We start from the raw sequence: 18,315 nt of genomic DNA on the forward strand, positions 1-18,315 counted from the left end.
TAAATTATCTTCTTTTTTATATCTCCCCTTTCAACAGAATGGAGGAGCAGAATAAACTGGAACAGGGAGAAGCCTGAAGCAGAGAATCAGAAAAGAGAATTGTGCAAAGCTCTGAGTAAGACTTCATGAGAGCTAAAATTTAGCCAGTGAGAAAGAGAATAGAAAGAAGAAGACAGATTTAGAATGAAGAATCAATAGGCTTGTTGATGGTTTGGGGAGTAAAGAGGAGTGACTTCCAGGATTCTGCCTAGGGGGTCAGGACCTAGTGAAAGCAGAAATAGACTTCAGGGGTAAGCGGAATATAAAATAATGAGTTCAGTTCTGGACACTCAATCAGATATGATTCTTCTGGCTACAAAATAACAGAAAATCTGACTGACAGAGGCTTAAGCAAATACAAGTTTATTTTTCCTTCAAAAGAAAAAGTCTGAAGACTGGTGATTCTAGGCATGATGCAGGGTCCCAACAATGGCATGAAGAACCTGGGTTCTTCCCTTATTTCTGCTCTAACACCTTAGAGCAGAGTAATGTCTTACAGTGGCTACTGCATTTCAGTGCTTTATTTTGGCCTCCCAAGCATAAGATTTGGAGAAGGAAATGGCAACCCACTCCAGTATTCTTGCCTGGAGAATCCCATGGATGGAGGAGACTGGTAGGCTATAGTCCACGGGGTCGCAAAGAGTCAGACACAACTGAACGACTTCACTTTCTCTTCCTAAGCATAAGATTGCCATGTGAGAAGCTATCAGAAGTCTTCTCCTCACATTTCTTTGGCCAAAACTGTATCTTATGCAAACTCTAGACCAACCACTGGCAAAACAGAATGGCTTTCAGATCATGAGTCCTTCCCTAGGAAGGTGGGGTGATGTTGTCTAGGAAGAATGGAGGGTGGCTGTTGGAGAGGCATACAGCAGGTCTGTCCCAGCTTTGCAAGTTTGAGATATCTATAAGATAATCTATAAGACACCCGAAAGGAGGTGTCCAATATGCTATATAGTGCCTTGGAGAGAGAACTGCAGTTGAGCTGCAGAACTATGCAACTGCTTACAGAGAATGTGATGAGAAAGAGGCAAGCCTGAGAAATAGCAGTGAAGAGGGCAGGGTAGAAAAACAAGCTCAAGCCAAAGCCTAAACTAAGAGTATAAGTACAAGGAAGAAGGAAAACCAGGAGAGACTATTATCATGGGGACCAACAGAGGGAGAGAGTTTTTATTTGCTTTTGCTGTTTTTATTTGCTTGTTTGTTTTTACTTTTTGAGGAAAAGGGAGCTATTAATATTGTCACATGCTGCAGATACACCAAATAAGATAAGGCTTGAACAGTGTCACCCGGATGATGCAATCAGCAAGTTACTGGTATTTTGGCAAGAGTAACTTGATAGGAGCAGAGATTAGATTATAGGGGACTGAAGAGTGGCCAGAGAAGAAGCCAGAAATGGCTTGCCTAGGCTTCTATTTCAAGAAGGGTGTCTATTAAAAAAGAGAGAGAGAGAGAGACAGGACAGTAGCCAGAGGGGGAATCACTGTGTAGGATGTAATGTTTTTCTTAATATTAGGAGGGATTTGAGCATATTTATATGATGAATGGAGAGATGTAATCAGGAGGGAAAAGCTAAATTTGAGAGAGAAGGTCTCTAGGGGGCAGTGGTTATAGCAGAGTGAAGATGACAACTATGAGTCAAAGCCTCAGTCCTCAAATAGCATGAGGGGAGACTCTGAACTCAAACGATGACAGAGAACTGTAAAACCATGTAGGCAAATCTCAAAAGGGAAGAGGTCTGGCAAAAGATTGAATAGTAAAAATCTAGAAATGACAAGCAATGAGCATGAAGGATGCCAACAGCACTTCTGGAAAATGAGCAAGTTCTATTTAAGATAGCTGCAAGCAAAACAGTATCCTGAAGAAGAGTCATGTTTTACTTGGGCAAGGATGGAGAAAAGAGGTTGAGGATATCGTGGAGTTTGATTATACTAGAACATGGATTCTAGGAAACACAGGGGGAAGGATTAGAAAAGAAGTCCTCAGGAAAGATGAAAGATGGTGGAAACAAGGAAGTGCAAAGCTTTATAGGAAAGATGATAACCAAAGGCAGAGGGCTTAAGATGGATCATGTCTGGACTAACTGGCATCCATACTCTGAAAGAACTCCAACACATGGGCAGCAGCCCTGTAACCTTATGCCACAGAATATTAGAGAAATGTCATCACAGGAGACATTTAAAGAGATGGATGCCATCTTTACAAATGGCTCTGTAACTCCTAATGCTCAATAAAAAGAATGTGTTCTATCTTTGGACAAGAATATGTGGGGCTGGCCACTGAATAGTAAATTTCAAAATATAGAGGATCTCTTGTTCTAATGTTTAGCCAAGGACCAGATAACACATTTATAACAGTTTCTCCCTCATTCGACTCACATTATTGAGCTCATATCATATGCCAGTACTGTGATAGATCGTTTTTTAAAAAATGAACATCCATGTGATTAAGAAGTTTATAATCTCCATAAGTATGTCGTCCAAGTTCTAAGAAACTGAATTTAAAATGAACTTAAAAGTATGTGGTAGAGCAGTGATTCTCAAATGTTTCTGTGCATACAAATAACCTTGGGATCTTATTAACATGCAGGTTCTGATTCAGTGGGTCTGATTCAATGGAGCCTGAGATTCTGCATTTTTAACAACTTTCCAGGTGATGTTGATGTTGCTGGTCCATGAGTCACTCTTGAGCATCAAGAAGCTAGGACTCTAGCAAAAAGGATTTCTTGCTTTACCTTTTCTATTTACACTGACCTATAAGGTCCTAAATTTTTTCCTCTTTTCCTTGTTAACTCTCTTACCCATCTGTTCTTTCTAATAAAAAGAGAGGTTAGGGTAGAAAAACTTAAAAAAAGCTTGCTCTTCTATTAGCTACAAAAGCAACTATTAGCTATACAGACCGGTGTCGTGAACATGTCAACCATCTATCTCATGTGATTACATACTTTTGTGGAATCCCTACTATTTCAAACAGGGCACCTAGATATTCAGTAAAAGAATAAACAGACTGGGAGCAGCAGTTAATTCTAGTTATGCCATATGGCAGTATAAAACACTGGCTGGAACCTGAAAACTCAATTTCACAAGAGTCTGACTTATTCTGAATTTTAATCATTATAGGATCAGCAAACATATGTCTACCAACTTGCTCCATTTACACAAAATTCTAAAGAATAATCAGACTGCATACTCAAAAATGATTGGTTTTTCCCAAATGGACTTAAAATTTCTCTTCTACTGGATTCTTAAAATCAAGTAGCTGCTGACAGCTCCAGTTTAATTTCTCTTTCAAACAAAATCTTCAAACAGTACTTTTAACAAATAGTATTGTTTGCTTTCTTACCATCTTCATGGTCAGCTCACAGTGTAATTTTGCACAAGTATAATTTTCTCTGCTTCTGGATTCTTCATCTTTGGGGCTGGCTCAGCTGCTGACCCTCCTTGTCCCTGTGAATTCCCTCCATCGTGCCTGTCACTGCTGAGACACCCGTCCCACCACATTCTCTCCATTTCACCCCTCTCCAGAATGGAGACATTATCATTTCTAACACATACTCCATCGCCTGTCCTATTAGAGCTAAGATACTTTCATCTCCTGTACATCTCATAATTTCAAGATAAGGACAGAAAAATCAGTTCTTTTTCTGTGAACTTTTGTCTCTGGTGCTTGAGAGACTATCCTGATATCCCCTGAACATGTTTTAGTGATAACATTTACTGCACCGGGGCCAAAATGATTTTCTGCCACTTTCAATTCTAGTTCAATAAAAGAATAAGAGCTTTGTTTCTAACCTCTGTCATTTTTAATACCATAAAATGATTTAAAAAATGTAAAATTGAGTTCCATTTCCTACTGGACTACCAATCTCATATTAGCTTTCCTTTTATCAAATTTATGAGAAAAGTCAGAAATTGCCTTTCCTTAAAAAAGATCAAAATCTCAGGATCTCCTGGGCAGAATGCTTGAATTGAATTTGAACTCTCAATAATTGCTAGCCTGGAAGTCTTAAAGAAGTATAAAAGTTAGATACTTAAAGTTAGTTATGTCAGAAATAACAAACTGAAGGATTATCCCTTAGACTACTATCATCCAGAAATAATAAGGTTATTCTTAGAAAATTATAATCCTAAAAATATCACAGACATACTTATTACATTTCCAACATGAGGAAGTCTACGGTTTTCTGAAACCACAGTATGAATGAAGTCTATGGTTTCGAACTGCAAAGTGAAACAAATGTTTTTTGCAACATCACATTATGAAATGTTTCAGATATGCATAAAAGGTAAATGAACACCGATATATGTGTATACTCATAATCTAGATGCTATGATTCACATTTTGTTATATCTGCTTTGTCACTTATCCACCTATCCATCCATCTTGTTTTTGATGCATTCCAAAATAAACTACAGATGTTGCGAGACTCTAGATGCATATATAATTAACTAAACTTCAATATTTATTTACAGTTCCTTTAAACCAATAAGCTTTTGAAAGATGCCAATTCTTTTTTAAAATAATGGCTTGCTTAAGTAAACTATGCAACCACTTAGAAATCCTACATTCTAAATCCTAATCTTTTATTAATTCTCTTACTTTGAGTAATGTCACATATCTTAGTTTTATCATTAACCAAAAAACAAAGGTTCTTGGTAGACATGATAGGAGGTCTTGATTATCAAATCATAAAATGAACATTGTGGTTATGGCAGAATCCAGAAAAGAGAGACACTCCCTTAATAAAACTGAGAAATAGCTAATTGGAAATTATGTGGGCATAAAGTTTTCTATAAATTATAATAACTCAACAAGGCTCACAAACTCAAGAGGGAGCTTGAGGGTGAGCATTTAATCATAACGCATAAGCGTCACTGTATATCTATGATAAAACAACTTGATTATTGAAGACTGAGTCACTCCAAGTGGGAATTTCATAACAAGGCACTAGCATCAAACTGGAATTTTCTTGGCTTTGTGAAGCTGTAGCTGGCTTATAAACTCCTTATTAATTAAGTAGAGTGAGAACTGCCACAGGGATAGCTGCCCCTTCCTTTATGAGCTGTTTATTCCCCTACACTGATTTTTCTTTTTTTTTTCTTTTAGAAGATTGGCCTGGAAGGGGCATTCTTTGAAGCCTGAAGAATCAAAGCTGCTGCAAAGCACTGCTGAGAGTTTCGAAAGAATTATGAAGAAACTACATTGGACCTGAGGCGATAGGCTGAGATCTCCCTAAACAGGTCAGCAGTTGGTCTGCAAAATATTCCCATTGCCAAGGAGGCAGTGACATCTTGTGTAAATCAAAAACTAAAACCCTGAGATATCTCATTTCCATTTTAAATGCATGGGGGTTAAATATGGATATCTAGCACTTGAGAAGTTCCTGTGGGATTGATTTTTTTTCCTGTCGTTTCTGAGCCTTTTGCTGGGTGTGATAAGAAGGACCGCATTTCATTATCAACCCTGCTAGTGCTGCACTTCAGGGAGACTAGATGAGGCTACACAGTCGGAGAGAAGATCCGGCTTCCAAAGAAGAAATGATTCACATGTTGTGATTATAAAAACCCACTTTAGGCCCAACTCATTTTCAACAGAATCATGAAATAAAATGAAATCCCAAGGAAATGAAATTTCCTGCATCATTTTGCAAATTAAAAAAAAATGAAAAATCATAGTGATACCATAAAAGAAATCAAATTTTTGAGGTTTCAAGGTTTGGTTGGTAATGTTTGCATTTTTGTAACATTTGAAAAAACAATCCCAAATAACATTTTGGGGGAGGCAACTGAAAAAGAAAACACAAGATCATGCTTAGGCAAATCTTCAATTGAATCAGACAATGTTATAGAAAAAACATCAGAACAAAGACTTTGAATTCTGAGAGCTGACCCAGTGCTCTTGCATTTCTCTCCCCTTTGCTCTAATTTCAGTGTAACACAGGAAGTGGATACAGGATGGATCTACATCAGAAATAAGAGAAAACCAGCAAATTAGAGATAACCACAACCAGGAGGGCCTCACGCCACAAGTTTCTGGAGATCCATAAATAGATGAATACAGAGAGGCATTTTTTTCCCCCCACTGGCTTTCTATAAGCAGAAAAAATAGCACACGTTGGGACAAAAGACTAGATCCAGATCAAGTGAGATTTAAAATCAAGGCCAAAGTTAACATTGGTAAAATGAAGACTGTAATTTCATATAAATGATCTTTTCACACAATGTATGAATTAAGAGCCCCCATTTATAGACAAATAGAAAAGCTTCTAGTATTAAAAACATTGATACTGAGGATTTTCTGAGATCTTCCAAGACAAATCCGTTTCAAGTAGCTAATAGGAATGTGCCCAAGTAATAATGATGGCTATAATTCTATTAGAAGTAAAGCAAATTCAGAGACCTAACTATAGGACTAAATAGTAGTGTTCAGCTTATTCTAACGGGTCAGTCCAACCTGAAGGGAGAAAGCTCAGTTATCTACCTGCTTCCCAGGTTTCATTTCAAATGACCTTCCACTCTTGATAGAACACGTTATTCTGTTTAATGAGCTCAGTACTGGGAATGTTTAATAAAAATGATTGAAAAAAACAAGATTAAAAAAAAACCCACTTACTAAAAAGTTATTGTACATCAAAATTACTCATATAAAATATTTATTTTATGGGATGATCAAAGGGAGAGGCTTCTATCTACTAACACCACCAAAACAGCCCAGTGTAAAAGAAAACAAAAATGGATCAATTTAATCTTATAGCTGGTACCAAATCCAAGACACCTACTCAAGTGAAAGAATAAACAAAATAATCATCATCATAAAATTAAAAAGGAGTCATACACTTCAAGGCTGCTTTGAAAGTAGAGGAAACTTGCTATGAAAGAACATGTGATAAAATGATCTTCCTTTCCAAGTTAAGCCGAGAGACCAACAGCAAGTAATATTATACCAGTTTCACCTGTAGACCATTTCAGACTAAAAGAGAAACAAAAATAACCCTTTACTACTCCCAGTAAGTATATCTCCAAAAATCTTTAACACAATTGTGAAATCTCAACATACACTCACTAAATAACAGAAAAGTAGTACAGGGATTTAGCCTATAATTGATAACTTGAGAGCCGTGAAGTTGTGAGTTTTTGTTTGCTTTCTTGGCTAAGGGTGAGAAGCAGAGATAGGACTGGAAAAGGAAGAAATGAATTTTTAAACTTCAAGATGTGGTCAAATTATTGCTATAAGTTTGAAGCCTTTTCAGAGCTCTTTAAACTTAGATAGATTGCACTAGTACCTACTACCTTTTTTATTTCTGCATTGGCACTGAAACGCCAGTGAAAGTAGCAAAGTGAATAGAAAGAGAAGATATGAACAAATATCTAAACTTGTAACACAAATGTACCAACAACACATTTCACATTTCTTCTCTTGATAAGCACACTTCATCTGAATGTTTTTTGTTTGGGAATTTTAAGCTCAATAACCAGCATTTAGGAAAAGTAACATTCTCCATGTAATTAATGGCGATAATATTGACAGCATATCACTTTGAAAATCTTGCTCTCAAGAGTTACATTGGACTAACTCCTTGTCTTTCCTCCAATACAAAGACAGAAGAACAATATATTCTTAAACTAAATTCTGTTTTAAAGCTAAATCCATGGTAAGCTGATAAGAAAAACTTGAAGTTCCCAAAGAGAACTGGAATTATTTTTATGATATTTGTACTAACATATCATGTTTCATGCAGAGCTATAGGCTAACCACCCACAATGAGACATGTTCAAGATATTCTTTCAGTCTGTACTTTAAAAGCACTGGTTTTGTGGGGTTGTGCCATAATCCTGTTACATAAAGTTATTTCTTTATTTCTTTCCATTTCAATATGTTATTAATCTACCTGTCTCTTTTTGGAACTCCTTTAAGTTTCACAAAAGAAAACAATACTCTAAATTTGTTTCCATTGGCTCTAGACTTCACTTCCAACAGTGAGCATAAATGACTAGCTGTTCCAAAATGAGCCATGGAGAATTTATCCCTACCTCAGTAATAAAAATTTTCTATTTTCTTCACCCTTTCCCCCATTCTCAATGCATTCTTGCTGTCAGATGGCCTCCCCTGAATCAAACTTAAGAAATGCTCAACTGTTTCTGCAAATGCATAAGAATGCCCTTAAACGTCTGAGTATAGATGAAGTATGTTTCATTCCAGGTGCCTCACAGCTGGCACTGGTCCTGCAGTGACCACCGCAATAAAACAGGAGGAGCCTCTGCCTGGCTTTCATCCTAATCATTCTCTAAAGAGCTTGCTGAAAACTTGGACTCAGAATGTGAAAGCTGTTAGTTTTAGGGAGAAGGTTTAAATGAGGAGGCAGTTTGAAGAAGAGCCATGAACATCACAGCTCAGGACATCAAATACCACAACAGGACTTCATTTCCTTGGAATCACGCAAAGTGCCATCCGTTTTTTATTTGTCTTATATGGAAAACATTATCCTTCATTGGTAATACTCTTAAGCCAAAAAAACCCTATCAAGACAGAAATACAGATATGATTTTCAGTCTGGGAAGACAGAAAACCTACTTGTACTGAAAAACAGATGAGCACTTGGAGGACATCCATGACTCAACACAACTATCGTTTTCTGGGGTCAGTCACTCTAGGCAACAGAAAGGTGGCAAACAGCACATAACAGCTGTGATGAAGTCAGATGCTTTAATTTACAGCGAGTCCACAGTCATGGCAAATAGCACTGAATTCTGAGCCACCATAAAAATTACAGCCAAGCCCCTAGAGTTTACCAGGAATCAGTATTTTCCCATCACTCCACTCTATTCTCAAGCAGCACAGTGTGGAGGAAATAATTAAATGAATTAAAGCAAGGACGCAACAAAGATAGAATGAAAGTTTTGGGGGGGGGAGTATATGTATATATGGCATTTATATTTATCTAGTGTCTTTCCCAGGTTATCCTGCTAGAGATTTCTTACCCACCTTCGGCCCTAATGTGCCAAGTTAGTAGTTTTAGACAGATGCCTACCTCCCCCACAAATTTACCAAACCCCTAAAGTTTTATTGCTTTAATATGACTCAAGATCAAACTTTTAAAGTGGCTTTCATTAATTCTTTTGATGTTACTTGGCCATTTTCCATATACATTTAGCTCTCAAGTTTGATGATTTCCAAATTTCCTTTCATACTCAGCCTCTGGGAGAGATACAACTTCCACACAAAAAAAAGTAAATGCGATTGGCATTGTACAAGTTTTCAGTGCTCTCAAAGCAACTGCTACAAATACATATAAGTACATAACATCAACCACCCATACATGGGGCCATACACGCAATGCGGCTGAAAAAGAAGATTCAGTAAGACAAGGGTTACATTATGGGACGATGATTGAATGGGTAAATTTAAGACAATTTCAAACAGCTTGCCAAAGGAAATCCTCATTTTTCCATTTTCTTGTACAGTATCTAATTTCTGGCTCCTCATTTCCTCCTGATCTGATAATTGTGAAATTCTAAATAAAGTGTCATCTTTCTTACAACAAATCAATGAACAGAAAGCTCCCATCAACAATGCAGATGTTTCCTAAAACCCCTGCTGATTATTTCCTGAATATCTATCCCACAAACCACACAGCAAGTCCTTTGAGAACAAGGAACCCTCTCTGCCTCATAATAAATACAGCTTCTATGTCTGTGTGCATGGGTGTGTGTGTATGAGTGTGTGTATGCACTTAAAAAAGAGAACTAAGAAGTAATATGTAAGTGATAACAGTGAGATAACAGTGAGTCACCACAAAATCACCTTTTATTATCAATTTCAGATTGAAATTCAGTCCTTTCCAAGTGCTGCACTGCAAATAACAGGAAAGGAGAATTTCTACTCATTGTATATTTGCCTCCATAGATGCAATAAAATTATTTTTACATTCCTTATCACAGATTTATACCATTAACACCACCATATACACAATTATATTTTGGGCATCCCTCTCGCTATCCTTGGTGGCTCAGACAGTAAAGCGTCTGTCTGCAATACAGGAGACCCGGGTTTGATCCCTGGGTTGGGAAGATCCCCTGGAGAAGGAAATGGCAGCCCACTCCAGTATCCTTGCCTAGAAAATCCCATGGATGGCGGAGCCTGGTAGGCTACCGTCTATGGGGTCGCAAAGAGTCGGACACGACTGAGCGACTTCACTTTCACTCCCTATAGTACAGTTTAAAATAATTCCATCTTTGTTCCTCATGCCATCCTTATAATAATCCTATAATACAAAGATCAACTTTGTATTAAAGAAATAAAAAATTCTTTAAGTTACTAACTGAGCCTTCAGACACAACTAAGCCTAAACTTATCCACTAATAAAGTATAGGGAAGTTTGTTTTAAACACTCTTCCAACCTAACAAAAATTACAGATATTCTCACTTTTGCAAAAAGCTCTCATCTTTTGCATTCTGTTTGTTTCAATTATTCAGGGCAACCCAGGCTGATAATTACATAGTCCCCAGTTGCTGAGTAAAAGTGATGCTTAATTAGCCAGCAGGAAAGATCGATTAAGATCCAGCAGGGCATCTTGTGAAGTTCTCTCACATTCCTGGAGGGAATATATTCTGGCTGTGCCCTTCGAAAGGATAAAACTCCTTGCTTCTAAGGAGTTTCAATGACGTTTCTAAAGTAGATGATAAGATCTTTCTGCCACACAAATGAAATCCCAGGTATAACACTGCTGAAGCTCTTCCTTTACTAAGAGTACACAGTTCAAACGTTTCAAATCACATTGCCTCCAAGTCGAAAAAGACTTAAGATTGTACTCACTTATCCCCAACTCTCATTCAGTTATCACACTTCGAACAAGAAGTGGTTGAGGAATATACTGTAATGGAAATTTTTTATTTTTCCCTCCATCAAGCAAGTGTATGCATCTGTCAGGTGCTCACATTCTAAAAGGCACAAAAACTAGGTGAGGGCCTTTAATTAAAAAAAAAACAACTTAATGAGCATGATATTCCAATCAGCCTGAGAGTAAGACATTTTAATAGGAGGAAAGAATCAACTGGATAAGTCTAGTTTAAGTTTTCTATTCGGGAAGGAGATGAGGATATAAAATCAGGACTAAAACTCATAGTGGAAATTGTCTCATACTGCTTAACGTCCTCTCTTTCAGTAATTTGGACAAGCATAAATATTTAGCTTTTCACCCATTTTGCAAAAGTGTCCAATAAAGACTAACATAACAATCCAAAGCTAAAAGCAGAATAACTTTCTTAACATATACAACTATAAAAATATTTCCATTGTGGTAAACTAACTACCCTAAATATGCCTGCCTACCTTCAATGCAATTCAGTAAACATTTAAAAGCCTCTACCAAGTATAAAGAACTATAATAAATGTGTCCTACTTTGATAATTTATATACAATTAAAGTAGATTTTGCTGATTATAAATTGCTTTAAACTTTATGAAGAAGAATAATGGAACCGGTTTATACAAACCTAGCTTTGATTTGCTGCAAGCCCCGCAGAATATGGTCTCTGTTGTCCTTTGCACCAGCACTGAGGTTCTCATTCCGCAAACCTTCGGCCAGGAAGTCCTCAGTATCTAAACGAAAAGGAAAGCTGATCAACAGAAAAGAAAAAGTACCAAGAGAGAAGGAAGAAAATCTGGAGGATTAACAAATGGATACAAATTTCTCTTTAAAAACTTTAAAGTTGCAGAATAAGGTGATTGTAAGTAATGCCACAGAAGAGGATACTTATGTATATTTCACTTCTAATGCCTGTAATATGAAACTGCACTAGATATACTATCAAGATAATGTTACGAATTTATACAGTTGGGTTACATAAGCATATTAAAATTTTGTTTTACATTCTCACCACTCAAGAACACCAAACAAAAAATCCTACATAGCCATAAGTAGGACTTTTGATGGGGTAAAAAATTCTGGAAATAAAAATTTCACTAAGGACCACCATTAAATTCTAAGATGTATGTCATATCTATTGCATATATCATTAAATAGGTTCCTCCAAGTTCCTCTGAAGGCTAAAGGATGAAAAGTTGAATTCAAAGGTAAAAATAAATGCTATCCAAAATTAAATTAATGTAATATGCCATATTAATAGGATAAAGGACAAAGGCGATGTGATTGTCTCAATGGATGCAGAAAAAGCATTCGACAAAATTCAACAGCACTTTATGATAAAACAAACAAAAACACTCAACAAACTGGAAATAGAAGGAAACTTCCTTAGCCTTATAAAGATCATCTACAAAAACCCACTAACATCATTCTTAATGATAGGTGAAAATCAATATACAGTCCCCCCCCTCTTTTTTAATAAAGTCAGGGTGCCAGAAAAGGGAGCTCTAAGGCCCTACCCATCGATGTCAATTGCAGACCAACAGGAAGAGATATATCACTGTATCTCCAACAGGGAGAAGGTTCCTACTTTACTACAGCAGGAGGAAGGAAAAAATTTCTCCTTGTCCTGCAAGAGTCTGGCCAATGAGAGACTGTTAACAATAACTCAGTCAACAAGAAGCCATTACACTTGGAACTCCCAGTTTTCTCCAATGGTCTTTTTGTTTATAACAGCTCCTCCCAGTTCCTTCTCCTCTATGAAAGAAAGTTCCTCTTTTTTGTTTTCTGGGCTTGCCTGTGGATAACCATGATTGCACGTCCTTAATTGCAAGTCTTTGCTGTTCCCAAATAAACCACTTTGCAGGTAAAATAACTGGTTGTTTTACTGTTTTAGGCTGAATACTTTCCCCCTGTTCCTAAAGATCAGCAACAAGACAAGCTGTCTGCTCTTACCACTTATATTCAACATTGCACTGGTGCTGGACAGGGCAAATATGCAAAAAATGAAATTAAAAGAGTCTAGGTTAGAAAGAGGGAGAAGGCAATGGCACCCCACTCCAGTACTGTTGCCTGGAAAATCCCATGGATGGAGGAGCCTGGTGGGCTGCAGTCCATGGGGTCGCTAAGAGTCAGACATGACTGAGTGACTTCACTTTCACTTTCCACTTTCATGCATTGGAGAAGGAAATGGCAACCCACTCCAGTGTTCTTGCCTGGAGAATCCCATGGACAGAGAAGCCTGGTAGGCTGCAGTCCATGGGGTCGCACAGAGTTGGACACGACTGAAGTGACTTGGCAGCAGCAGCAGGTTAGAAAGAAAGAAGTAAAACTATCTCTACATGCAGATGATATAATCTTGTACATAGAAAACCCTAAGGAATCCACTGACAACTATTAGAACTAAAAAATGAGTTCAATAAGTTTGCAGGATACAAGATTAATATAAAAAATCAGCTGTATTTCTATACAGTAGCAATGAACAAGCCAAAATTAAATTAGGAAAAATTAAATTAGGAAAACTCCATTTAAAATAATATAAAACAGAATTAATACTAAGGAATAAATTTAACAAGAGAAGTATAAAACTTAAACTCTGAAAACTACAAAATATTATTGAAAGAAATGAAAGACCTTAAATTAAAGGAAGAAACTAAATGGGAAGACATCCCATGTTTACATATGAGACTTAATGGCTATTAATATGGGAATATTTCCATACTGATCTAAATAGTCAATGCAATCTCTATAAAAATCTCAGCTGGATTTTTTGCAGAAACTGACAAACTAATCCTATAATTCATTTGGAAATTAAAGGTACCCAGAATAGTCGAAACAATTTTGAAAAAGGAGGACAACTTTCCCATTTTCTGATTTCAAAACTTACTACAAAGCTACAGTAATCAAGACAATATGGTATTGGTGTAAAGTCAGACACACAGATCAAAGGAACAGAATTGGGAATTTAGAAGTAAACCCTCACATTTATATTCAATAAATTTTTGACAAGGATGACAAGATAAAACAATGGAAAAAAACTGTTTTTCAATAAATGGTGCTGGAACAATTAAATATCTACATGCAAAGAAATGAAATTGAACCCTTACCCATATAATATACAAAAATTAACTCAAAATGGATCATAGACCCAAACATAAATGCTAAAACTATAGAAGAAAATAGGCATAAATCCTTGTAACCTTGGATTAGATAATAGTTTCTTAGATATGATGCCAAAAGAACAAGCAACCAAAGAAACAAATTGACATCAAAATTAAAACTACTGTGGTTCAAAGGATGCTATCAAGAAAGCGAGAAAATTTTTGAAAATCATGTATCTAATAGGAGACTTATATATAGAATATATAAAAAGCTCTTACAATTCAATAATAAAAAGACAATCTGATTTTAAAACAAAGAACCTAAATAGACATTTATCCAAAGAAGATGTACAAATGACTAATAAACACATGAAAAGATGCTTAACATCAGTTGTTATCAGGAAACAATAACCAGTACCACACTGAGGTACCAGTTTCACATGGCTACTGTCAAGAAGATGGACAATAATGAGTGCTGTTGAAGATGGAGAGAAATTAGGATCCTTATACACTGCTGCTGCTGCTGCTAAGTCGCTTCAGTCGTGTCCGACTCTGTGCGACCCCGTGGACTGCAGCCTACCAGGCTTCTCCATCCATGGGATTTTCCAGGCAAGAACACTGGAGTGGGTTGCCATTTCCTTCTCCATATACATTGCTAGTGGGAATGTAAAATGTGTTGTTACTTTGTAAAAGTCTGGCAGTTCCTCAAAAAGCTAAAAAGAGAGTTGCCCACCAATTCCACTACTAGGTATATACACAAGAGAAATGAAAACAAGTGTTCAAATAAAAACTTGTACACAAATGTTTGTAGCAGCATTATTCTTAACAGCCAATAAGTGGATAAATACTAACACTCATCAACTGATGAACAGATAAACAAAATGTGGCAGCAATAAAAAGGAAATGCTGATACATGCTACGATACAAATAAATCTCTGAAATCATAATTTCATCAATCAAAAGAAACCAGTAGCAAGGGTCACATATAGTATAATTCCATTTACATGAAACATACAGAATGGGCAAAAATCTATAGGAACAGAAAGTAGATAAGCAGATGCCTAGGGCTGTGGGAGAGAGGGCTGCAGATTGAAGAATGAAGGCTAAGGGGGTTCAAGTTTTCTTTGGAAGATGATGAAAAATGTTCTAAAATTTATTGTGATGGTGACTGTACAACTCTGTGAGTACCATACTAGAAGCCATTGGACTGCACCCTTTAAATGGATAGGTTTTATGGTATAAGAACTACATCTCAATGAAGCTGTTAAAAAATAGAAACAAATGTATGAATGAATGGATGAGTGAATAACAACATCTACACATACCCTTCTGAAATTTCAAATTTTGAGGATGAAAACATTCTTTAAGTACCCAGACATAAAAAAAAAAAGAAGTAGTTTACAGAATAACAGAGTCAAAATGTCCTCTCCACAAAATAAGCACCCGAAGATGAAAGTTTTAGTGTTTTAAAGGAAAAATACTGTGCGCAAGAATTCTAAACATAGTCAAGATGTTGGTTATATAACATGAAGGAGACCAGCAAAACATTTTCAAACAGTTGTGGCTCTGAATTTCTATCACGTACATTCTTTCCTGAAGAAAATCTTTTCAAGGACACACTGATCAACAGAAAGAGGTGGTGATGAAATTCAAACCAGCAAAATAAGTTAAATCTAGGTAACTGTGGTTAAATACAGTTTAAAACTTATTGTTAAAGAGTAATTCTTAATTAAGATATTTGTTAAAAAATGTAATAAGCATCTGAATACTAGTTAGGAAAGAAATAGAGAAGAAAACAAGCTAAATTACTCATTTACATAAAGTTAATGGGTACTATGCCATCTTGGACAATGATAATTAAAGAAAATGGGTTTAACTACAATTTTTCAAACACTAATGTAATAAGTGTAATAATGGGTTTCTCTGGTGGCCCAGATGGTAAAGAAACCACCTACAATGCGAGAGACCTGGGTTCGATCCCTGTGTTGGGAAGATCCCCTGGAGGAGGGCACAGCAATCCACTCCAGTATTCTTGCCTGGAGAATCCCCATGGACAGAGGTGCTTTGGCAGGCTACAATCCATTACAAAGAGTTGGACACTACTGAGCAACTAAGCACAGCACAATGTGAACACAAAATTTAAAGAGGAAAAAAAATTTTTTAATATTCAATGTAATAAAACAGAAAAATATAATGTAGCAAATAATAAAACTCATAAAATGATATATAACTGATGATAATAATTGTGAAAAATTAGAGTCCTCTATTAAAAACAAGCTATAAGGATATATTGCATAGCATGGGGAATATAGCCTATGTTTTATAATAAGCATAAATTGAGAATAATCTATAAAATTTTTTAATCACTATGTTGTACACCTGAAACCAATATAATATTGTAAATCAACTATACTTCAATTTAAAAAGAAAAAAGTTAACAGAAACAAGTGAAAAAAAGTAAAGAATTTCTATGCAAAAAGATAAGTTAATTTGATTACTGTTTAAAAGATATTCACCTGAAATAAAGTGAGATTGAAATTAAAAGAAGACAGATGTGCAAAATGTCCTAAACAAATTTTCTTAAAAGCAAGAATAGCAATAATTCATATCAAAGTAGAACACAAACAGGCCAACAGAGTCATTTTATTTTATATAAAGTACAATCCGTAATAGAAGTGACCTGTTATGTGCTAAATAGAATAGTACTAAAATACATATAGTGAAAAATTCAAGAACTATAAGTAGAAATTACTGAAAAACAATTGTAAAGTCACTACTAGTCTCTAATAGACCACATGGATAAAAATATATAATTATAGAGGGCAGTTTATGTCCAATAGAAATAAAATTACACACGTAATTTAAAATTTTCTAGTAGCCTCATTTCAAAACATAGCCCAAAAAGAGATAAAATTAATTTCAGTGATATTTACTTTATTTAACTCAGTAGATACAAAATATGATTTGGGGCTTCCCTGGTGGCTCACTGGTAAAGAATCTACCTGCCAATGCAGGAGACATGAGTTCTATCCCTGATCTGGGAAGACCCCACATGCCATGGAGCACCTAAGCCCGGGCACCACAACGATTGCGTCTGTGCTTTAGTCTGGGAACCGCAACTACTAAGCCCACCTGCCGCAACTACTGAAGCCCAAGCACCCTAGAGCCCGTGCTCCTCAACAAAAGAAGCAACAATAGAAACAACAAGAAGGCTGCATATACCACAACGAGAGAGGAGCCTCTGCTCACCACAACTAGAGAAAAGCCTATGCAGCAATGAAGATCCAGCACAGGCAAAAACAAATAAATAATTTTTTTTTAAACCAAAATAGTATGATTTCAATATGTAATGAACAAAAAATAATTATTGAGCTATTTTACCTGTTTTTGTATTATATCTTCAAAACCTATGTGCATTTTACATTTAACAACACATATCAGTTCAGACTAGTCACATTCAAATGCTCATATTTATGAAAATTAATTAAGCACTGGATTACAAAAAAAATCAATAATTTCTTAAAAACTCAAAATTAGAAAGATCTATTTTATGATTAACACAAAATAAAACTAGAACTTAACATTTAAAAGAGTAAAAAAACTCTCCATACTTAGACATTTGAAAACACATGCACACATACATTGTGGGTAGTAGAGGAAACTCAAAACTATAATTACCATCTATTGAGAAAATAGCCTGTGTAAAATATTATGAAATATAACCAGCATTGTACAGAGTGATCTCTTATTTATAGACCTTTATAGACCTCAATGGAGAAGGCAATGGCACCCCACTCCAGTACTCTTGCCTGAAAAATCCCATGGATGGAGGAGCCTGGCAGGCTGCAGTCCATGGGGTCGCTAAAAGTCGGATACGACTGAACGACTTCACTTTCACTTTTCACTTTCATGCATTGGAGAAGGAAATGGCAACCCACTCCAGTGTTCTTGCCTGGAGAATCCCAGGGACGGGGGAGCCTGGTGGGCTGCCATCTATGGGGTGGCACAGAGTCGGACACGACTGAAGCGACTTAGCATAGACTTCAATATTTCCAATATTAAATAAGAAAGAATGAAAAGAAATACATGAAGCAACAAATTCAAAAAATCACAAAAGAGCAATAAACCAGCCTATGGAAAGCAGGAGAAAGGAAAAAATAAAGATAAAAAACAGAACGAAAAAGTTAGAACGGTGGTTGTCTAACAGTGCTCTCTGGAGTCATGAGCATCCGAAAACAAAGAGGACACTAACAGATGGAGAAATATACCATGTTCATGGATCGGAAGAACAATATAGTGAAAATGAATATACTA

The 18,315-nt window shown here is 36.2% G+C and overlaps 1 protein-coding gene and 1 long non-coding RNA gene across 4 annotated transcripts in view; one reads left to right on the forward strand and one right to left on the reverse strand.

Moving 5' to 3' along the window:
- The window catches only part of SKAP1 (src kinase associated phosphoprotein 1), a 304,655-nt gene that overhangs the window by 243,949 nt on the left and 42,391 nt on the right, over positions 1-18,315 (reverse strand). For all 3 annotated transcript variants that reach the window (XM_086358049.1, XM_086358052.1, XM_086358050.1), the window contains one exon: positions 11,532-11,637. In XM_086358049.1, coding sequence (XP_086214175.1) covers positions 11,532-11,637 — 106 coding nt within the window. The remainder of the gene's footprint in view (positions 1-11,531; positions 11,638-18,315) is intronic.
- On the forward strand, positions 38-5,279 carry LOC147351790 (uncharacterized). Its single transcript, XR_015147686.1, has 3 exons — positions 38-115; positions 2,629-2,691; positions 5,146-5,279. It is a non-coding gene; the product is annotated as an uncharacterized LOC147351790 (long non-coding RNA).

The sequence above is a fragment of the Bos grunniens genome, chromosome 19, assembly GCF_055505025.1.
Source record: "Bos grunniens cultivar Pamir isolate PY7600 chromosome 19, Bosgru_T2T1.0, whole genome shotgun sequence".
NCBI lineage: Eukaryota > Metazoa > Chordata > Mammalia > Artiodactyla > Bovidae > Bos > Bos grunniens.